We start from the raw sequence: 24,188 nt of genomic DNA, 5'->3' as shown, positions 1-24,188 counted from the left end.
TGTGGCACTGCATGCAATGGAGAAGAGAGACCCATGTAAAAAATGACAGCTAGCACTGCGAATGTGCACAGACATCAAGGTTCTGCAGAATATTGTCATGTTGAATTTATTTGTGGATTTGTGCTGGCGTGTATGCAAGCATGTCAGTGATTGGCTAGTAGGCCTACATCACATAAGTCAGAGGGACAGGCACCCGGCTGGCTAGATGTTACGGTCCATACGGGATGCATTTAATGCATATTCAAGTCTGGAGAGACAAATGCTCTGCCCTTTTTATTCACAAGTTATCATTCAGATTTGAGGAACTGAGGTCCTTATATTAGCCTGTTGGCAGCATGCACAAGAAATATGAAGCTGATCATCCAAGTATGAAAGATTAGCTGCAAAGTCTCTCACTGCTTGAATCTTCTCGTGGATAATAGTCTGTGGCATTATTGTGTACGTAAGTCTGAATCATATTTTCATTTGTAAAATAAATAAATCCATACAATGCATTAGTTAACGATTAACATTTAATGTCTTCAACTGTATGACATACAGTTATAACAACTTTATATTATCTCAAACTTGAGAACATTAAATTGGATATATTGATAGATGAAATGTCCAGATGGCAGCCATCTCAGGCAGTCCCCTGGGGGACACCTAAAGGCTAAGATAAGGCATCACATGCACAGGTGATTCAAAGCATACCGGTGCTTACATAGCTTTACCCCCATGCCATCAGTTTCTATCAGGCCTTTCCAACCACAAGCTTTTGAACAAGCTTTTTATTAATGTCCCGCAAAGCACTTTGGTTCCAGTCTAGCGCTTTGTTCTCTTGGCTTTCCTGTCTTCTGTGGCAGGCACTGGGGTCTTTTTGTTCTTGTTCTTGTTTTTGATATTGTGCGTTTCATAATAGCGTGATCCAACTTTCTTCACCTTTGTAGCACGATCCATTGCTCTCCGCTGCAGCACAGAAAGAAACATATAAAGAGACAGAATGGGAAAGAAGAAATAAGACAAATGGGTGAGATCTGGTACTGAGGAAGACCAGGGCTTTTCTCCTTCATTCCTGTTAAAGTAACTAGAGGTGTTGACCCAGATAGATTTGCCAGTTTGACGTCAGGCAGGAACACTGCATACCTGCTTGGACGTCAGTCTGGAAGACTGGGTGGGCTTCTCGTCATCCTCGGCTGTCCTCTTCTTGTTCTGCTGGTTTGCAGCTGAATTCAAACAAAGATTAATGTGAGTGATTCCTTACATCAGGTCGGTGCTTCATTTGAATCCCAATATCAATGTCTGACTGAAAACAAATTTGCTAGCTTGCAAAGTGCCATCAATCGGAAAAGAGCTTAATGATGTCAGTAGGAATAGTGTGGGCGTTACACATGTGACTATGTATAACAATTTAGGCATTTAGCAGATGCTCTTAGCGATTTGCAGTAAGCAAGAACAACACAAAGTAATATACACCAATACATAGAACTGGTCAACTAGGAACATCTGTCTAACTGTAGAATATCTGTACAATGAAACTATACGTAAACACTATAGAATGCTATGTCTACATAATATGCTATCTAAATTACATATATGTAAGTATTAGGTATACAATGACTTTTTACTTTGTCATTTTCCTATTACCTTTCACTTGTGCTTGCTTAGTCACTGCTGCTTCCTGTTTTCTTTTCAGATCTGTGAATGCTTTGTCAGAGAGTGCCTTGGGTATCCTGTCCGGACAGAAAGCAAAGTGTCACACTTTATCCAATTACTACACAGTAATTAGCTTTCATATATGCAAACAATTAACCTCCTGGTGTTTGAAATCATGGCATGATTAAATTGGCCATAAAATGACTCCAACTCTGGACGACATTAGCCAGCAGATGAGTTCAAGTTCAGTAAGAAGAGACATGCAGTGCAGGACGCAGTAAGACGCACACGCTGTGGAAAACATCATTGATCAGCCATGAAATCAGTGGCTGCCAATGCTCGAGGCTTAGTGAATGGCTAGCATGGATCACCTCAAAATGCAAGGCATCTCTTTGCTTGACAGCCTCATGCTGGGCTCTTCCGAATGAAAATGATGAAGGGCAAAACACAAATCAAACATAGAACACAAACCGGATTGCAGAGAAGCGCTTGGACTTGGCCCGGTCCAGGAACTGCTTGTACTTTGAGATCTTCGCATCTAGTTCACGGATCACCTCGCGTGAACTCTTTTTTCCCTTGCTGGCCGTCGGAGTGGTTGTTGTCTCGGAGGCCTCCAACTCTCCATCGGCTGGCTCCACTTCTGCCTTCACTGCCTCTCCACCCTCCTGACCGTCATCATCCTCATCATCGCCCTCCTCCTCCACCTCCCCATCAGAGCCGGAGTAGTCGGAGAACTCCAGCTCAGGCATGTCCACGGGAACCAGGTCCTCTTCGATGAACTCGGGCGCGACGTTGATCTTGCCGAAGTTCTGTCGGACGCCGGCCAATATCCTCTGGACCTCTTCCTTCTTTCTCAGCAGGTCCTGCTGCTGTGTCTCCGCTTCTGCGCAAATGGCAGCGTCCTTAGCCAGCTCCTCCTGCTGCTGTTCCTGCACGCCATCAGTTACCACTGATGCATCTTCAACTGCTGGTGGCCCCATGCCCTGAAAACACCAATCGGAAAAAAAAGGGTTTACAAAAGGGTTTACAATGTGGCCAGGGTGTGGTATGCATTATGCAATAACTTGCATTTTCTAAACAAAATTAATTGATGTTGTGGCATCAAACATAAATCCAATTTGTGCCATGACCTCTCACCTCTTGATCCCCCTCGGGTCCTGGGGGTTTCACAAAGAAGGGGATACGTCCTCTCTGCCAATCATTCAACACCATTTTGGAGACTGTGGAAAGGTCTGGCTCGCCGCCCTGCAAGACACCAGGAATTGATTGCTCCAGTACAAGACTTTAAACTTGTGGTTAGGATCGAGTGGTTCACACTGAACTGAAGTTTACTTCTTCAATCCAAAGCTTCAAAATACAACAGGGAATGTAAGCATAAGAAGAAAAATAAATCACAGCTTTGAAGGGTTGGCCCTAATCATGAATAGTAAAAAACAAAAAATCTTGTTTAATTTTCAAGAAAATATATTTTTCAAATATTAGATTGCATTCTAAAAAGATGTATGAAGGGCAGACCTTGAGAAGTTTCCCTGTGCGTTGGGCGAGCTTCTCAAGGAAGTCCTCAGTTGAGCTCCAGCTGGGTATGCGGTAGGTCTTTTGGATGTACTCCGGTTTGGCCCGCTCCAAAACCGCTCCAATGTGGTCCTCCGGAGTCTTAATCTTCTCAACTTGAACCTTAAAACCATAAGTATGTATTTAGCTGGCATTCAATGTTCTCTTTTAACTAACAGGCTTTGTAGTGATGCATCAAGCTTTACACTCAAATACTCAACAGATCCTGGTCTATTTTGGAACAAGTACTTGCCACTCCTTTCAGGACAATGTCAGATTCGCTGTCTTCAGAGGGGTAGACAACACCAGGGCAGTCGATGAGGAAGATGCGTCTCATCAACGTGATGTACTGCCAAACCTAAAAGGTAAAAAGATTATTTTATCTGTAGAGCTAAATCATTTTAGCTTGGCACGTCACACAAAACTAAGCCCGTTTAGTTATTAATGATATGAAGAGATAAGGCGAAAGTGATGACCAGGGCAGTGAGAACAATGTTATCTTTTGGGGAGGGCAGAGAGAGAAAATAAACTCCAAACAGAGGACGGCTTTGAATCAGATTCAGAGCAGTAATCACAGTATCTCTCCCTCCGCCTACTCTTTCCTCATCCTGAAACGCTGTTACTCACCTCCATGTTTGGTTTACGGGGTGGAAGTGTGTGACAAGCCTTTTCAACGTCAAGCATACACATGTCCATTTAGAACAATAGGAGAAACGAGGGCCAAAGTAGTGTGGTGGAGTGAGGAGCCTTGTTTGGCCCTGGCTAGACAACGAAAGCCGTTCCCTGGCGAGACGCAAGGTGGGCGATAAACGTGTGTTGGCCATGCGCCCATCCGATATGTCAGAGATGCAAAAGGGGAAAAGAATCCTTTCCCTTGCTGTCCAAGTTCACAACTTTGGCAAGGACAGACAAATCAGATATCATCACTCCCCCCATCCCCCCCACCCTGCTTTGGACACTGGGCTTTCCAGGCCACTGTTTAATTCCAAACAGGATAAATAGCTCTAGAGAGAGGAAATTAAGGATGAAGGTGATTGTTGTTCTTTCTCTTTGGGCCCTGCCTGCAGTCAGGCTTTCTATCTGTCGCATAGTTAAGGATGTGACTTGGCTACTTGTGCTGTACAGCAGCAATGAGCATTTACTCAGTCTTTAGATTTGAGTGTCATACACTACACATTCCGTTTACTCTGAAAAGGAATCCAGCCCTTTGAGCCGCTGACAGCTAAAATAAACTGTTAAAAACAAATTACATTTATTATGACGCCTCCCAGTCTATCAATATGAACTGATGTTCATACCTTGGTCAGGCCGGCGATGGGCGCCACGTTGCAGACCTTCTTGGAGCGCAACGTGTTGATGACTGAGCTCTTTCCCACGTTGGGGTAGCCAATGAAACCCACACTGATCTGTTTCTTGTCTGAGTGGAGCTGAAAGGGGGCAGAAAACAATGTCAAGAGTCTGCCGTTTCCTGAAGCAACATACCCAGTCTGTCTTCAATTCAGGGAAATAATTTAGATGGTTGTCCGTCTGTTGCCATTAGTCATAAAACAAGTCAATGTGTCATCCCTTAGAACTACCAGAAGATAAATATACGCACACATACCAGGAGGACGATTATCTATAAATGAAAGCCACTTTTGTGTCAAAGAGAGAAAAATGGCTACTGGAGTCAACTACAGCACAAGGAAGATCAGAACGCTGTTCAAACAATAGGTATATAAACATCTTTCATCCATCCTGTTTGTCCTAAAAGGTAATCTTAAGAAGGCTGTTTTGGCACTGGTTTCTTTGTCTTGTTATCACCTTGACATTTGTGAATAATATTGTGAATGGGGGCCAAGGAATTGAGCATTTATGAGGAAAGAAAAACAATAGCCATGTGTATGTCCACCCTACACATTTTCTTTGAACTTTCACTTGTTTTAAACTGTTGTTCCAAATGGCAGCACCAACACCTAGTCGCGAAATGGCCAAAGAACCTGAATGTGTAAGCTAAATATAGTTTACTTTAGACATCTTCATTCAAACATGTAAAAAATGTGTTACACAAACCTAACTTGTCTATTTTGTAATATCAATGTGTGTGTTTGGGCAGCACAACAGTTAATACAAATATAAAATGTGCTTGCAATATCATGATGCTAGGATACATTTTTATTTTTTTCTGAACACCTTTCCTTCCAATTAAAAATACGCTCGACCGACCGCAGGCCGGTCTCGCTCTAGTGCCACGGGGAAAAACGGTGTAATGCAGAAACCTGTGGCCTGTAGAATGACGTTACCATAGGTGCGCGTCGCTGTTTGATGACGTTGTGTAGAGTGGGCCTAATGGGCAAAAGAGGTGGCTGAAATGTGCCTGAATGAAGCGTTTTATATTAACTGTACAATATGTGGTGACATTGATGGTGAGATAATAAGCCTAGATCATAGACAGCGAAGTGTCTGTGGCCAATTTGAAGGCAGGTGGAGTGCTGGTCAGCCCATGATGAGCTGACGCACACAGCAACGTTGGCTCTCTGATTCTGGTAGTGGGATTGTAGCGTCATATTATTAGGAAGTGCAGCAGTCAATATTGCTAATAAGTTAACTACTGGTATTATGTGTGTTACACTGATGTTTTCTAAATCACAGGTTGCACAGGTTTTCGTGAGAAAATCCATAAACCGTGTTTGTGAATAGTATGTGAAAATTACAACGCATTCAACAAATGGGCAGGGACATCAGTGAAGTGCTGTCTTCTACTGAGCTGCAACCAATAAGACAAAAAAGCAGCTCTAAGGCACATGTGAGTATCCCACACAGGATGAGCAGACGGGGCAGCGTGTGAGCACAAAGCTAAAACCTGTGCTAGTGCAGCCATGTTTTGGTTCGGCTTATGGTCTAGACCCCAGAACAAATCGGAGGAATTTTGAGTCTGGGTCACGCCTCTACTTACCTTGCCAAACTGCCTGAGGAGCTGGATGAGAGAGCCCTTGCCAAAGGAGTTGGTGAGGCTGGCATGGAAAGCAAGAGTGGGATGTTCACGGGACAGAATGGCTACCCAGCGTTTCTGGTTCAAAGATAAACAGAAGGAGAAGTCAGAGGATAACTTAGACCAGTGGTGCACAAACTGTAGATCAGGACCCAAATCACCACTGGGTTGTGGGAAATGTGTATAGCAAAATTATAATGGTAATGCAATAACAGAAATGTTGACATTTAAACATATCGCAATGAGTAATTTATTAATTTTTTACTTAAAATGTTATCCCACAATTTTGCAACCCATTTGTTCACCCAGTGTCAATTATCTAATGTAATCCTGGGCGCTACACTCCCCTCTGGGGGAAGCGGACTGACCTCATGCTTCCTTCTATGCATGAGGAGTCCAAGCTGCTTCTTTTCACCTGACAGGGGGGAATTTCCCCGCCCGGATGTAGCACGTGGATGGAACACGTTATTTCGACCAGTTCCTTTCCCCTCCATCAGGCGCCCCGGCTGGCTTTTGTAGTTTAGAGACCAGGATTACTGCATGTTTTTTGTGAGGGTACCTACCATAGGGGACATGGGGAGAACATGCAAACTCCACATAGAAAGGCCCTTTCGCCAACTCCGCCTCGGGTATGGGCACTGATGAGGAGGAGGGAACGAGCACCGAGTGTCCCCAGCGAGAATCGAACCCAGGACCTTCTAGCTGTGAGGCGTCAGCACTACAGACTGTGCCACCGTGCCCCCACAATGAGTAATCGCTACATTTTTAAACTACAAAAAATAATTTGCATTCAGATTTAGTTTTTAGTTTCTTTTTTCAAAACATGTTGCTTGTTTGTCTAAAGTGAACTGAGGAAAAAAAACAAAGGAAAACAATTTCACTTTGCCTTTATCCCGTTCTTTAGCTTTTAATTACGGAAAACCTTGGCGGGTATAAGCAGACAGTAAAACAATAAATTGTCAATTAATCAGCATAAGAAAATACTATACTGCAATGGGTCCACAACAAGTATGGATCAATATTACCGTGTCATTATTGAAAATGTTTGTGCATCATGGACTAGAGAGCATACATGGAGCATAAGTACAATTATGCATGTTTAACTTAACAAAAAATCATGGATCCAACAATCAACCAACCACAATTATAGCTGAGGGGCCTATAGCGTGTACCCCAAAATCACTTTCCCTTCCGACCATAGGGGCACAACACATACAACAAGGTTAACTGTATGTCATAGATACGCCATTGTTCCCATACATTCCTCTGGCCTCAGCGGTTGCTTGTTTGTTGTTTGTATTACTTTCATAGACTGACTGATCAGCTGACTATCCTGCTTTGGCTGACTGCTATAACTTTTTAATTATTTTTTATCAGTTTGGACAGCCATCAAGGCCACTGTTGTCTACATTCTCAGCCTAATTTGTATTCCCAATCTAGCACTGTATGGGACGATAATCCTTGATTATGATTCAAACTAAAAATAAACGATCACAATAATCGTATTGCAGATTTTAGTTAATTGTCATACACTAGGATGAATTATCTTTTGAGCTGCAAATTCAATACCACTTAAACCCTCTATAATAAAACGGACAGATGAATCAATTCGCCTCACAGCGCATTTTGTTGCAACATGTTGTGAGCTTGACTATTTTTGTCGAATGTTCCCTCTAGAAAAGTGGTTAACTAAAGTTCTATTAAGCACATTCTGATTCTGATTAATTGTTATTCGCAATTATTTAATTTTTGATTACATTTTCATATCGTCCCATCCCTACTCTGTACAAACATAATTTATGTTAACGATTGGTATTCTTTACGACTGTGGCCCAAGAGGTAGAGCAGGTCGTCCAATGATCCATGGGTCGGCGGTTCGAATCCTGGCTCCTCCTGTCTACATGTCGAAGTGTCCTTGGGCAAGACACTGAACCCCAAATTGGTCCCGATGTGCTGGTTGGTACCTTGCATGGCTTCTGCCGCAATCGGTGTATGAATGTGTGTGTGAATGGGTGAATGTAATGCACAATCTATGTAAAGCGCTATTTAAATGCACCATTTACCCTTTTTTACCATACCCTTTTCCCACTTTGCAGTACACCAGAAAGATCCTCATCATCATCATCACATGCACCACACACACTGAACGAAGGTCGAGTCAAAGCATTTCCGGGGGTTCCCAGCCCAAAACGTTGAGAACCCCTGATCATATACATATACTAGGTAGTGCAGTCCCAAGCCTCTTACCGTGACCCAGGTGGGGATGAGGTCACACTTGTTGAGAACAAAGATGAGATGCTTCCAGTGTTTCTCCTTCTTCATATAGGTCTCTATGCTCTTGGAGCGAGTGCCCATGGGGTCGCGGGCATCCAGGACTTGGATGACTACATCTGAAGAGTCAATCACCTGAAGGAATTTAAACAAAGGGGGGATATAGCTGGACATTAAATTATGAATTCCCCATCAGTGAACAATAGCTATAGCAAGTGTTGAGAGTGCCGTTAGCGGAAGATGGATGGAGTGCTGTACCTTGTAAAGCTCGCCCCAGATCCTTTTGGACTGACCCTTCTTGAAGATCTCCTCACGTACTTCATCCCTGTTTTTGCAAAATGGGAAAATTATTTTTGGCCATGATATTAACATGTTTTTTTATTTTTTTTAAGATATTTTTTTGCGGCTTACGCCTTTATTGATTTTTTAAGGGATAGAAAGTAGGCTGACAGGAAACGGGAGAGAGATGGGGGGATGACATGCGGTAAAGGCCGTGTCGGTCCGGGAGTCGAACCCGCGGCACACCGTGACTGGATCACCAGTCCGGTGCCCAGACCGTTACGCTACGGCCTGGGCCGATATTAACATGTTGATCCAAATAACCAAATGAAGTGATTTTAAATTAACATGTCCAGATAACTTTAAGCCGGTTACAGTTTCCTGTGCATATTGCCTTTTAGGCTTTGTAAACTAAAATTGCACAGGGCAGATATGACAAATAACTCCATATGTTGGAAATGGCCAAAAAAGTCCATGCATTTAATCATTTAAACTTTCAAAACAAACAAAATTGCAGATCTGCTATTTGTCAACGGATGTTTTTTCTTTTTAAAGATGAGATGAATGGAAATTATTCTTTTGTGTCGTTTGTTCTTGTCGTCGGTCTTGGTGTGCAACAGCTTAATTTATTGATCCTCTATTTGTCAGCATGATTTGTTCCATTTACCTGACTCCATCATCCTCTACGACCAGGTCTCGGTCCTTGTCAGCATTGTAGGTCTCGGCTGAGGCATCTGCACGTTCAGCCAGGTCCTTCAGGGCCTCCACCATCAGGTTAGGCCTTTTCCTCTGAGCTTTGGGCCCAAATGTGGTCTCAAAGCCCTCAGTGTCAAGAATGTGTACCTTGGAGTTCTGCAATGAATGGACAAATCAGTCTTTTAGATTGAAAGAACTAACGATTTAACCTAAATCATGATAGCCTGTTAATAAAAACTTGACCATGGTAAGATTCTTCGACATATCATCCAGCACTGATTTGAGTATTATATAACGTAGGTAGAGGAGAGAGGCTCTTTGTCATAAGTTATATTTTTGAAGCCATGTGGCTTTTTCCTCGCCTTAATCTGAATGTTTTATTTTAAAATGCTCATGTCTAAAGTCATTTCCCCAAATTCAGAGCCAGGTGAACTAATAGGGGATTCACACTGAGACGGACTGAGTCTGTTTGATTCGAACCGTTCCCGAATACAGTTGCCGCTGGCCATGATCCACATTGCAACAATACACAACTAAAGCAGTGTGTGCTGATGGTCTTAAACAGCACAATGTAACGTTATCTCTCGTCTGTATGACGGTAGCCTGGGGTCAGCTCCCGGCAGGATCAGCCGGGAGAATCTAGACGCAGCTGCACGACATGAGACTAATTAATTAGAGCGACAGAGAGAGGAGTGCGTGTGTGTGTGTGTGTGTGTGTGTGTGTGTGTGAGCGTGCGTAAATTTAACAACGGTGCAGACGTTCAGAAATCAGCAGAGAGTGATCGACGTTTGCCGAATTGGACTCGCTCCCAGACTTTTTTTTCCTCCTTGGTTTCCGAGGTTAGTATGACGGTGACGTCACGTACGTATCCTTGGTATGTTAACAGTGATGTCACGGCCTAATCCTTGGTATGTTTTTCCTAGCTGGAGCGCATGTGTTTTGTTTTTTTTTTATTTTTTTTCACGGCTCGTGCTACTCAAACACAGCGGATTATCAATCATTCTTTGTCAACATTCAAGTAGAACTACCAGAAGTACAACCCAGGTAAAATAATGTGTCATTATAAAAATATATAAATGATGATTATAGTTCACTTCCTCCTTTAGTACGGATGGCTTTCACATTGCAGCGATCCGTATACGAGACTTAATTCATTGTGGTCCCAGGTACAGTTGGGCAATCCGCTCCCGGAAACGATACGCATCATTGGCACTACTACTGGTCCCGAGTGCGTACCCGGGACCTAGAGGGCCTAGAACAGGGGTCGGCAACCGGCGGCTCTAGAGCCGCATGCGGCTCTTGAGCACTCCCCTGGTGGCTCTCTGTAGCATTACAAAAAAATCGATGAAAATGTATAAATGTTTATTTTTTCACATTTTTATTTTTCATTTATGGTTTCTGTAGGAGGCAAAACGTGACAGAAACATTCTTAAGTTTCCCAATTTTGTAAAAATGTGTAGAATAAATATTAAGTTTCAATAATGTCAACTAAAATTCGCGTCATAGCATGCGACACACTCGCATGCTGCGCGCCTGACACTATTATAAACAAACCGGTGCGTGTGTGAGGCTGGTGCCTGCTACGCTATGGCTTCTACATCTACAGGGAGAAAAAGAAAGATAGCCGACGAAAACAGAGGATTTAACAATTCGTGGACAGACGCTTATGCCTTCACAGCCAATGCAGAAGATGGATTGCCTGTATGCTTAATCTGCAGTATCCCATGACGCAACAGCAGCCTGTTTTACGCAATCGCAGTCCAAACGTGTATATAAACATTCCGATTTCAAATATAAGGTCCTCGCCACATGTGCCACGGGGGTTAGAAATTTGCTGGTACAGTGATTAGCATTGCTGCATCCCGCGTTGTTTAATAAAAAGCATTTTTATCCGAGCGCCCCGGCTACTTGTCTCAAACGGGGTTGGGAAATCCACAGTTGCACACCGGTTGGGGGCGCGTAGTTGAAAGCCAATGGCAAAATAACAGCTCGGATAAAAATGCTTTTTATTAAACAACGCGGGATGCAGAAATGCTAATCGCTGTACCAGCAACATTCTAACACCAGTGGCACACGTGGCGAGTACTTTATATTTGGAATCTGAATGTTTATGTACACGTTTACAATGTAAATGTAGCGATTGCATAAAACAGGCTGCAGTTGCCATGACGCACCATGGCTAAATCTGCAGTGACAAACTTATCAAACAATAAATAAAACGTGGCAAGCCGTTCACAGACGGTGACTACAGTATATGAAGGAGTCATATAGACGTTGTATTATCTCCCGTGTTGCAACGAAACTATAGCAGCAGCCAGCAGTGGTGGAGTTTAAAGCTGCGATGATTGCGATCCACTTCTTAAAAGTTATAGTTTGCTGACTTTGCTCCCTTCTGCTTTCTTCAGCAGTTCTGTGACTGCAACAGCCCTCTTTCTCTCATTCATGCAAACTTAGCATGCTTTCCCTGGAAATGTCTTTCAACGTTACTTTTTTATTGTTTGATAGTTTGTCACTGCAGATTAAGCATACAGGCAAATACCGATATTGTATTTGTGGAGTAACGTTGTGAGCAGATATTCTCAAACATGAACTACATTAAATCCAAATACCGCACACGCCTCACCGATGAGAGCCTGCGCAGTTGTGTGTGAAGATTAAAGTGACATTTTACGTGCCCAGTGTTGAGAAGCTCTCCAGCGATGTCCACACACAGAAATCACATTAAACGGGTAAGAACACAATGCAAAAAACATGGCATAATAATGGAGGGTGCGTTGACTGCGTTCGGAAATGCGCACCGGGAGCGCACTCGCCTATATTAGTTTGCATTGCACAGTGCGCTCAGTGCGCTATTTCCGAACGGGCCCGTAATGAAAGTTAAACCATAGCGCACTTTTTATTTTGATAGATAGGCTAATATCCACTTGCAGCCCTTTTGTCTTCATTATATAAGCATTTTATGGCTAAAAAAATGTTGCGGCTCCAGATAGATTTTGAATTAATTTTTTTGGTCGAAAATGGCTCTTTCAACATCTTGGGTTGCCGACCCCTGGCCTAGAACTATCTAGTGTCGCATTCACACCAGGATGTTCTACTGCGATTAAAACTAATCCTGCTGCATATTGTTGGAAAGTGCGCTTCGTTTGGCAGTTGCATTCAAACAAATGCATTCTAGTTCACCCCCAAAACGGGGGTTTCGCTTCGCTTCAAAGCGCACCTGATTTGGATTCACTGCAGGTGTGAATGCAATCCACATCAAATAAAGGAAATGAACCAAACAATGTGGTGGATGTCTGTGTGTCTGTCAGTAAACATGAAGCACTGTGTGTGGGGACTTTCTGGGACTTCCTGCATCTCCTTTAAATAGAAATACTTCAAAATTAAACAAGCATGTTTAGCTCAGCATGATCTAGGCAACTGTAACCAACATTGCATATGCATAATAATTTAATATGATGGTCGGATCGTCAATGGGAGTACATGCTGTATTGCAAACCTCTGATTAATTTTGCACTGCTGTCTCCGCTGTGACTCTATGTGCCCAAAAGAACAGTGCGACGTCACACACACACACACACACACACACACACACACACACGTTGCCCTCACTTTACATCCTAACTATTACTCGAAGTTAAGTATAATTTAACACTATTGTGTTGTGGTTTGCTGCAACGGTTGACACAGCGCAGTGTGAACGCAAACGCAGCAAATTAAAAATGCAATAATGTTGCAACGTCACCCTCCAATCGCACCGAGTCTACCGAAGTACAGGTGCGAATGCGACATAAGACTAACGGCTAGGATGGAAGCGTTTACTTTGAATATAGGCCTGCCTGATTCCTGAACTCTGGCTGACTTCTGGGTGAACTCAATGTGACTTGTATGACGGAACGCATATGTACACAGAGCTCTGTATTATGGCTATACTATCCCATGAAACGTCTAATGACTGTTCTATTATTTACAGTTTTCAAATTTTGTATTGTCAACTGTGCTGGAGTGGATATGATTGAGAATTTCGGACCAGTTCAGAGCAGTTGCGGGTAAACAAACTGTCTTTGTTACCAAACGTTTGTATGAAATGAACTGCTTGGGTAAGAAAAACTGGGACTTGGAGCTAGAGCAGCGGAACCAACAGGGCCAAACGACAGGACACTTCTCTCAGTCTGCAACAAATAAGGCGCTCAGGTGGCACAGGGGTAAAGTAGAGTCTAATGGTTTGAATCCAATGTGGCTGAGTATCAATACGAACCCAATTGGCCCCTGTTCAGGGGAGGTAAGATAGGCAGGCAAGCGGTGGGAGGAATTAATTGGTATAACAACGTAATTGACGATAAAAAATAATTGGCAACTCTAAAAGTAAAAAAAGCCCCTGCATTGTAATGTACTATGTATATTTACTTTACGTCTTTGTTAGACGTATATAGACTTATGACTGCTGTAATTCAACTTAACTGCCAATACTGAAAAATAATAAAGGGGGAAAAATCATGAAAGGATTTGGTCAACTCATTTTTAAAATGTTTTCTCACATTTAGATTTACATTGACTTAAGGAGCCTAGTGCGGTAAGTGCGCCATATTTGTTGTTGCCGTTGCGCTGCTATTTCATGTAGCCCAAATGCTGCTATTTCATGTAGCCCAAATGAAGCTAATGTAGCTGAATCACAGCCTATGAATTTAATTTAATTTGATTAATATTGTGCAGCTCTATTAAACACACAATAATCTTTGGCTCTGAAGCATATTGAGGGAAAGCTGAAAAGATATGTGATGCTTTCAAGTTGACGGCATTCTTCCAGGGGTTCCACCAATACAGTCACTAAACAAATACACACGGCAAACAGAACCCCTCAAATATGCAAAGAATCAGCCAATAAAACAGAACTGCCTAAGCCAATTCTGATTAGGAGTTCCAATTACCTTTAAACACAGGATGAAGCCATACTTCTATTGCAACATTGCCAAGGGGGGAAAAATGAAGTTTACAGATCTTGTCAGAAACAATGATGTTTAAGACTTGAACGCGTTGCCTTGAACTTGTGCCAAGATGTTCTCCAGGGCTCCCCGTTTCTTTGAAACCATGTGTCCGTGTCCCCTTTCCTTACCACGGACTCAGCTTTTGTTCCTTTGTACATTCCACTGCTTGACATATAGCCCAAACAATGAGTCACGGTAAGACTTCAAGAGAATTATGCATTTTAATGACTTAATATTCTTTATCAAAACGATCAAATATAACAATTGACCAATGTTGGGAGAAGAGGAGAAAATAGCCTTGCCCTAAACGATTTGATTTGCAGCCCGAGTAGCCTTCAACTCTGAGGAAAAACACAGCTGCAAGTACCCATAAAAATGTCAAGAAAAGAACACCGTTTGAGCAATGCTCCGAAAATAAATTAAATTGATTTGAACAACTAATGACCAGTTTGATGTGCATGCTTGTTACCTGGGTAGTTATAAACAAGGTGAGGGGAGACCGGGGGGAGGGGGGTGGAAGAGCCTAACATATTTGGAGCAGCATTGAGCAATGAGCTCTTTGAAAAGGTTTTGAACACACATGGAACCATTTATACATAAAAAAGCACACTGAAATGGAGTCAACAACATGTTGGGAGAGAATGAGAAGAACTGGACAGAAGTGTTGTTTGGAATCCATTTATATTATGTGGATGGAAAGGGTTCAAACTTCAAAGCTAGAGATGTGAGAGCTAGTACCTGTAAAGTCAGATTCACAGCTGGATCAGAATCACAATGAGACAAATAAAGCCCAACACTGGAAGGTGGTGTCTCTCTCTTTAGACCGAAGCTTCCCTTCTGCTCCCCGCGGATCTCACCTCATAAAACCCCAAGCAACAGGCTACTGTGGAGAACCCTGCCATGCTTCTCATCTATAACACCAGATATTAGCCAAGCAAGAGGCAATAGCTGTGTTATGAGTCTACAATATCCTCATAAAATCCACACAAAAAGCCTTGAATAACTAGAAACATAGAGAGAAACCATCTAGAGCACTAGAAAGAGGTAGAGAGCCAGACAGACGAGACAAGTTGATGACAGAAACGGAGGAATCACTCTGCCTTTAACCACATAAACCCTATATGTGTTGTGTGACAAATGGCCAAACAAGCTGATCTACAACTTCACAATGCATCACATTGGGAATTAAAAAAAATGTGGAAAAGTTATGTTATATTTAGGTTATACGGTTGAAATGTTGGTACTCACATGGGCTTTGGGCTTGTCGTGTAGCAGGGACATGGGGAGTTTGCTCTGCTTCATCACAACCCGATATGGATCTTTCTTCACTGCACCCATCTCGTCCTGGAACTTCTGTAGGGATGACTGCTTGATCACCCGGGTGTTTGCTGAAGAGGGGGGGGATTCAAGTGAAAAGTGAAAGCTAGTTATGTTTGGGCATAACTAGTCAGACTTGGAAGTAGGCAGAAGTCAATCAAGTATAAAAGTTGTGATCATGAACACAAGAAACTAACATATGTTAATTAAAACCCATTTTGGGCGGGAACCCCTTTTGGTGATTGCATTATGTTATGCTTTAGCTATTGGAAAATACGACTGACATAGAAACATAGCTTTTTCAGAAAACTGTCAGGATGTAGAAGACATTTTTAGAATCTGATCTCAGGTCAAAATGGGTTAACACAGTGATTTATGGCAGCATATGGCTATGGACGTACAGCTGTTAGGGAATTGGAAGCTCCCCGGTTCGATCCTACCTCCGGTAGTGTACGAAATCCCCAACCATACCCCGGGAGCAAATAAAACCGTGGGGTGCCTGAACGTGTGGATATGGCAGGAAGCACGCACATCTCCAGAAATTCTACAGGTGCTGGTCAAAACAGGTGCCTGAACGTGTGGACACGTCTTAAAAGGACAACTTTAGTTTTTTTCAACCAAGGTTCATGTTATAGACCGATTCCGTAGCGGGTCTCATGGTCGCAGCCTACGTATTTCCTGTAGGCGGACTCGACGTAGCTGCGGGGGTAAAACCCTCACCAGGCGCACCTCTTCCACTACAGTGAACGGCAGAGTGACTGATCTTAGTTTGCCTCAACCTTTACTCCTTTACCTGCTTTTTTACTAACACTAACATTACAAAGATGCCCAGAACATCGAGATGAACCTGTGTAGTTTATGGCTGCTCCAACAGTAGTGGCAACATAAAAAATAAAAAAAACGTAATGTCAAAATATCCACCGTGGTGGCTGAGGCCAGAGCCATTGAGTAATGGTTGAGACAAAGCAGTGAAGGATCCTGAAAGATACATAATTTCAGTCTTACCCAATACCCAATCTTTCTGTTTTATGAACACAAGGCTGCTGTATTTTATACCTCATACTAAGCATTTAAAGTATGAGGTATAAAGTACAGCAGCCTTGTGTTAATAAAACAGAAATATTTGGTATTGGGTAAGACTTGCGTTATGTATCTTTCACTGCTTTGTCTCAACCATTACTCAAGGTGAATGTTAATTATTTTTTTCATTTGCTGCTTTCTTTCGTTTTAGGGATTTTAGCTGTTTTTTATTATTTACTGTAGTCCTACTAGAACCCAAGAAATTACATCTGGCCACAAAAGATCACAGGATCTACTGAATGTGAAGGAGGCCTACTGGGGGGAAGCCACACTGTGTGTCATAGGCTAAATATGCCAGTTTGACACATTCAGTAGAACCTGTGATCTTTTGTGGCCAAATGTAATTTCTTGGGGTCTAGTAGGACTATAGTAAATAACAAAATAAAAAAATCGCTATAACATTTTGTAAAGAAATACATTTTCTTAATACATTTAGCCCCGTGCTCGAATGCCCCCGCCCCCCCTGTCAAAAACAGCTAAAATCCCTAAAACGAAAAAAGCAGCAAATGGAGAAAAAAATTACACTCACCTTTTACTTTCTCTAATAACAACCTAAAACATGAACCTTGGTTGAAAAAAACTAAAGTTGTCCTTTAACCCATTCTGACCTGAGATCAGATTCACACGAGGTTTCCGCCGGACACACACTGGTCTGATGAACCTATTCTGACCTGAGATCAGATTCTAAAAATGTCAATCGCTCTTCGATTTAAAAAAAAAATAGCAGACCTACAAGCTCGTATCGCGCCACTCGGTGGCGCGATATGAGCTTGTAGATCTGCTATTTTTCAATAGCTAAAGCATAACATGATGCCGACACCAAAATGGGTGCCCGGTCAGAATGGGTTAAGGTCTTTTATATCGATAAAAAACAGGATCGCTAAATTCTATTTTTTGCGACATTGGCCGCTGCAACGTCTTGCTCAGCGCTCCCGGAGCTCTTTTTCTGCACACGCAGCCATTCACTTCCTGGTTTACGGGCCGACAATCTTCTTGCAATCTACCCTGTCTCTGTGCAGATTAGGGAATAGGGATGTACCGATGAGACAATTTGGCCAATATCGATATCCAATAGAATTAATTGCTATTATGGCCGATAGCCGATGCCGATATGATCTCGTCCTGTATTCAAAAAATATAATTATTTTGGCCATTTATTTATATAAATATAATAAAACTAAATAACTGCTAAATCCGATATATTATTTTACCTATTACAGATTAATTGGTTTAAGGCCAATATCGGCCGATACTGATGTGTTTTCCGATTAAACTCCCATTACTAGTGCAGATTGATCAAAACTCTGATCTGTCCTAATTTCTGACTTACTTCACCATGCATCTCCTTTAAAATATTAACGCTTCTAATATAAAGAGAGATCAGTTTTACGACGGCGTAGTAAAGGAAGATTCCACCTCCCGTTTTGGGGGGAAATGAAAGGCGGATAAGATTCTTATTTATTACCGCACAGACATTTGGGGATAAAACTCTTCTTTGGCGTGCATTTTCAAAGAAGGTCCAAAGACGTTTTTATCCGGCAACATCAGTGGGGCAATAAATAAGGGTCATTACATTTACATTTTTTATCTTAAGTACTCACCAAACCATTTGATGTTTGGCTCAACTCTGGCCTGTGTCCCTGGAGTCACAGTGGACTGGAACGATAAAGGCCTGATGACTTTTCCTCTGTTGTTGCTGTTGAGTGGATCATAATAGCAGTATGCAGTTATTAGAGGAAAACCTCACAACTCTTGGGTTAACTACTTCCAACCTGCCGTTTTGGGCATATGAAGGAACAATTGTTTCCACCACGGTGCATGCAGCTTTTTCCAAGGGGCCACTCCAACGTTGAAGCACTGGGCCCTAGTGGTAAGAGGAGGGACTACAGGCCAACCCATGGATTCATGACCGGGAAACATCGTGCAGCTGGGCTTTAACATCCAGCGCTCGGTTGCACTTCCGCATTGGACCACCAGAATGTGGTGGTCAATGTTCGGAATTCAGTCATTGTAGAGGTGAGTGGAATGTGTAAAAGTGGTGTTATTATTAGGTTATTGCACAGACATGATTTGACGCAATTAGCTCAAAACGACACTGCTGCAAACGTTTTATGCCAATCAGGATGGACTATAAAGAATCGGACAAACATGACTATAGACATGTGTAGAGATTTGCGTGATGTTTGGACAAAATGTGTAGTAGTAATATGAAGGGAAAAAAAAGGTTTTCAAAAAACGTCCTCCTGCTCCTGGTAACCCTTGAAAAGGGCAGGCAGGTCTGACATTTTTGGGGCAGAGGTTCTGCTCTGGCATCCAGGGAGTGTGCGTGCATAGTTTGACGTCGATCGGGCTAACGGTGCTGGAGATTAGCTGTTCAGAGACAGCCGGATGGATCATGGACAGGGGGAAAACATAGGAGACAATGAAGTATGTACTAGGGCCTTAAGTGGTTTAAGACCATTGCCATTCTAAAGCCATTTAAAAAAAATTGGTCATACATGGGGTTCCTTAATTCCTAAAAGGTTCACTGTATGGAGATTCAGAGCTTTCACTGGTCAACATCTAAAGATTACATACTACCTGTGCATAATAATAATTCATAGCATGACATGTTTGTGCAAGTAGTTTGGAACATACAATAGACCAGTAAACAAAGTTATGTGGCATGAACTTACTTATAGATAATGGATGATTATTTTTACCAAAGAAATTATAATTACAATTACAAAGGACACCTGAACAGAATATAATCACACCATGTAGAGAAACCACCACACATTAAACTAGGGGTGCAACAGGTAATAGAATGAACCAATTTATTAAATTATTAGAAAATACAAAAATACTCGAAACAGAAGATCTACAAGCAATGTGACGCATTGTATGTGAGCTAGTGAGTTACACAACCTCTGTATGACGTATTAAATAGAGCACAGACTAATCAATTTAGTCAACTCGATTATAAAACAACTATTGGAATTATGTAATGTTGATTCGTTGATATAGCAAATAATCAATAGTTGCAGCCAGCCTTACACAAGGCATTACTTTCATCAGGAATCAGGATTGTAACGATTCCGGTTCTTTTTCTTCACGGTTTCCTTTAATGATTCCTATATTTTAATGCATATCATTTTGGCCTTCATGATATTTTTTTTTTTTAATAAAACACAAATGCAGTATTGCATACATATTATTTGAGTGGTTCTGAAGTTCTCACAGTTAGGTCCAGGGACCCTCTGGGTTACTTGAGGAGGTTCCAGATTGGTCTGTAACTACTACAAATGGAACCAAATGAACCTGTACACTCTTGTGGTGTTATGGTGGTCCTTTGAGATGGTAATTGTCTAGCAGATGTAAAGCTCTGACAGTGTAACTTACCATCTCTGTTTCTGTCTGTACATATTCAGACGCTTGATGGTTGAGCGGTCCCTCATGTGGCTTCCATTTTCCCCCTTGACTCGATCTGTGAGAGACAAATGTGTAAACAATGTCATAAATAGAAGTCATAATAAGTGCTGTGTGTAGAGTAGACTCAATGTACAGAGTAAAATTCCCAGTCTATGCATTTGTAACTCAGAAATGGTACAAATGTAACGAAACAGTAACACATTATTTAAAGACAGTGAAATGAAAATGACGTTTTTCACACATTTAGAGCATATCCGTGGTCATCATTTTGGCATACCCAACAATAGATGCCAAAACAATGGGAACATTTCCATTTGTGTATTTTTATATGAAAAGTTCATAAAATCTAATGTTAATGACTTCGAAAATGTGCTGCTTGATGACGTGTCGAGTCTCGTATGAATGAACCCACTTCATTCAAACTACATTTTTGTTTGACTTGGTTCTACAGATAAATATTGTAAATATAGCCGATCTACAAGCGCACAACACCTCAGACTGTGAGGCATTGTGAGCTTGTAGGTTGACTATTTTCACAATATTTGCCTCTTATTTATGTAATATTTGGTATTAAAAATGTCTTGAAGATCATTAAAAACACTAAAACAAATGTGAACTTCTGTTACAGGTATAAAGTTATGGAATTCTCAAAGCCAGGAGTTGAAGAGTTGTACAACAGTGAATCAGATTAAGAAAGTGTTTAAAATGGGAACAATTTTTATGAACTATGAATTAGAGGGTTAAATTTCATTTTTCTTTCGTTTTTCTCATCTTTGTTTTGTTCTCTTGTAGTTGTGCTCTTATGTTTTTTGTTTGTTTTCTCTCTCCTTTTTGTTTGATGTAATCATAGTGAAGTAAAAATTACAGGCAGCAGTGCATCAATTAGTATTTTTTAATGATAGATAGGGTTAGACCTAGAATGCCTGTGATCATTTAATTATACTTTGTACATTTTCATGTATCATAGGCATAGATACGTCTCACTGAAATCCTGTTCGGGCTTAAAACCGGCGGCCTAAATGTGATAAATGCTCCGTTTCTACTCACCCATTAAATAATTCCAAAGACGTGGTGTGAAAAATGGTCCTCTAGTTTTATATCCATGTGAAAGTTCTGGCACAAAACGTGTATTTAGTCAATTATCTCCACTTTTTCAAGAGATGCACACGGACATCTTTCTCTCCGGGCGAGGGGGGCCGGAATAATCGATGAACTGATTTTACAAATACGTCCTGTTTACCGCAGACGTCATCACCAATTGACCAGGGAAACACAAAGGTTTGCGGTCACACAATTGGCAGGTGGTGTGATTAATTACCCAGCACCTATCGCAAAGCACCTGCCAATTGTGTGACCGCAAACTTTTGTGTTTCCCTGGTCAATTGGTGATGACATCTGCGGTAAACAGGACGTATTTGTAAAATCAGTTCATCGATTATTCCGGCCCCCCCTCGCCCGGAGAGAAAGATGTCCGTGTGCATCTCTTGAAAAAGTGGAGATAATTGACAAAATACACGTTTTGTGCCAGAACTTTCACATGGATATAAAACTAGAGGACCATTTTTCACACCACGTCTTTGGAATTATTTAATGGGCGAGTAGAAATGGAGCATTTATCACATTTAGGCCGCCCATTTTGAACCCGAACCGAAATGAACCTGGGTGTTCTATGGCTCTGTATGTGAAATACTGTATGTGTGTATGTAACAACAAGAGCCGTTCTAGGGCTAGATAGGGGTGTGTGGGTATCTATAAGATTTATCTTCTTTCTGCTCCTTTTCTTTTCTTTTCTGGAACTAGAGCGGTGCCTGTGGGGCCTCTACAGCGGTGCCCCCACCCAGATATTATGTGTTGGAGCCTCTACAGTGGTGCCCCCCACCCAGATATTATGTGTTGGAGGCTGCCTCTACAATGGTGCCCGTAGGGCAATGGCATACTTGGAATGATGCAAGTTGGAAATGCATGCCCCACCCAGATATTATGTCTGTGTCCCTTTTATGCCCATATATGGACTGGAGTTATTTGTCAGGCATGCCCAAATATGGAGTCTATGCAGACGTCAGAATGACGTCAGAAGTCGGTGGGACGAACCCGTATTTAGGCATGCCCAAATATGCTGTCTGGCCCGGGCAGAGGGCTTGTGATGTCAGCTGTGTCCCCTTGTATGCCCATATATGGAGTTATTTGTTAGGCATGCCCAAATATGGAGTCTGGCCCAGGGCAGGCAGAGGCCTTTTGTGGCGTTTCTGTCAACTGTGGGTTCAACCGACTTGACACTTAAGCTAATCGTCTGGAGAACCCAGACAATAATTTGGGGACCCCCAGTTTATGAACCATTGCTCTGTGGTATGTTACAAGACAACCACATAACTAGCAGTGCAACACATCTGCAATGGTTGGAGGGGGTCAAGTTCGACCTACTATAATATTAGACCTAATAGACCCTGGTATCTGGTAGGGGACACCTACTCTTGCCATAGACCTTTGATCTCTCATGAGGGAGAAGCGGGTTCGAATACCAAATTACGAGGTAAAGGACATCAAATGTATGTATCCCAGATTTCCAGCTTTAGTTTAATGTAACACGAGATTCTACTGTGTGGGGCCATCATGGTACGACTTAGTACTCCCTCTGGTCTGTCTACTTTGATTGATTGAAATATTTATTAACAGTTTGTAGAATTACAGTACATTTCAAGCACAAAATCAATACAAAGACTGTTAACTGTGAGTGGACGACCCAATTAAGCATTACACTCTGCAGCTGAAGTTGTTTTAGCCAAACTCAAGCCGTAACGTTAGTTATTTGACGTTTCCTGTGATGCCGTTTTCGTTTTGTGTGTAGCTTTACTTGAATACACCCATGGTGTAATCACAGTACAGGGAGAAGTGAGAACGGCAGCATTCTTCTCAGAGCGATAGCTAGCGACAGTTAGCATTAGCTGTAAACAAACCACACGGCGCATGCATCGTGTCTCTATCTTACCGGGGTTGGAGCTGGACGTTGATTTGTTTATCGTGCTTTTCCCCTTGAACTGTGGCTTCACCATGGTGGCTGTTCGGCGGGTGGAACGTCCAAAACGTAGAATTTATGATATGTTCAACACAGTGAAGAGAGAGAACTGTACTGTACACGTGTTGTTGTAATGGAGAGCGGTCAGAGGAGCGTCACAACGCGGAAGAACGTCATCAGAAGAGCGACGGAGGAATCAACCAATCAGATAACCCAGATAACTCGTGGAGGCTGGGAGTCTGTCAGCTCCGTCAGCTCCCATGTTACCATGGTAACACATGATGGATGTTATGCATGCGATGGCATGTGGCCTATATCTAAACACCGCAGCGGTTGCGGTAAGAGCCGCCCTAAAGCACTTTTTAACGATGATAAACATGCATCATCTTCTTCTTAATACACTAGTTTAAGCTCGTCACATGAAACTATATCGTCATATGCATACTATCTGTCGCACGTATTATCAATATCAAAACATTAGAAAGTAGCCGGCGGATCTTGCCGCAACCGCTGCGGTGTTTAGATATAGGCATTAAGCCTGATCCCGTCAAAACTCAGAATGATGCATGAAACACATTCATTAGTTATTCTGCATAATAATAATTCTGCTGTCGGGCAGAAGAAGCCTTGTATCTCCATGTTTCCATCATACAGAAAGACAACAAAAATATCACACTACTTAAAAAATAAATTGCAGGTCTACAAGCTCACAGTGTGTTGCAATTAAATATGTGACACATTGTGCGCTTAGATCAGTTTTGTTTTCGAAAAGACGAAGTATAAATTAGGTCTTATTAATTCGTTTTGTAAAAATGATATAAATAGGGAAAGTCCTTGAGTTTTCAAATAATTGTAGTGGAGTAAAAATGTAGACTACAATATTTACTCAACCCCCACACGGTTCATAAGAGCCGATTCATTGCCGTGAGCGTGAATCGAATCGCTCACGTCTTGCAATGAGTCGGTTCACGGTCACGCCCC

The 24,188-nt window shown here is 42.0% G+C and overlaps 1 protein-coding gene across 1 annotated transcript; it reads right to left on the bottom strand.

Moving 5' to 3' along the window:
- Positions 1-494: 494 nt before the first annotated feature.
- Positions 495-23,357, bottom strand: gnl2 (G protein nucleolar 2). Its single transcript, XM_083761931.1, has 16 exons — positions 23,181-23,357; positions 20,165-20,249; positions 18,385-18,479; positions 15,635-15,774; positions 9,375-9,559; positions 8,687-8,753; positions 8,405-8,563; positions 6,122-6,235; positions 4,485-4,613; positions 3,440-3,544; positions 3,151-3,309; positions 2,773-2,880; positions 2,107-2,618; positions 1,627-1,712; positions 1,126-1,205; positions 495-948 (listed from the first exon to the last, which is right to left on the bottom strand). Exons 1-16 carry the CDS (start codon positions 23,242-23,244, stop codon positions 805-807), a joined length of 2,232 nt encoding a protein of 743 aa, XP_083618057.1. The 5' UTR covers positions 23,245-23,357; the 3' UTR covers positions 495-804.
- Positions 23,358-24,188: the final 831 nt, after the last annotated feature.

Source organism: Protomyctophum parallelum (assembly GCF_964188405.1).
Source record: "Protomyctophum parallelum genome assembly, chromosome: 3".
In the NCBI taxonomy this organism is placed as follows: domain Eukaryota; kingdom Metazoa; phylum Chordata; class Actinopteri; order Myctophiformes; family Myctophidae; genus Protomyctophum; species Protomyctophum parallelum.
Note: the sequence above shows the minus strand (reverse complement) of the source record. Positions and strands in the feature narration are given on the sequence as shown.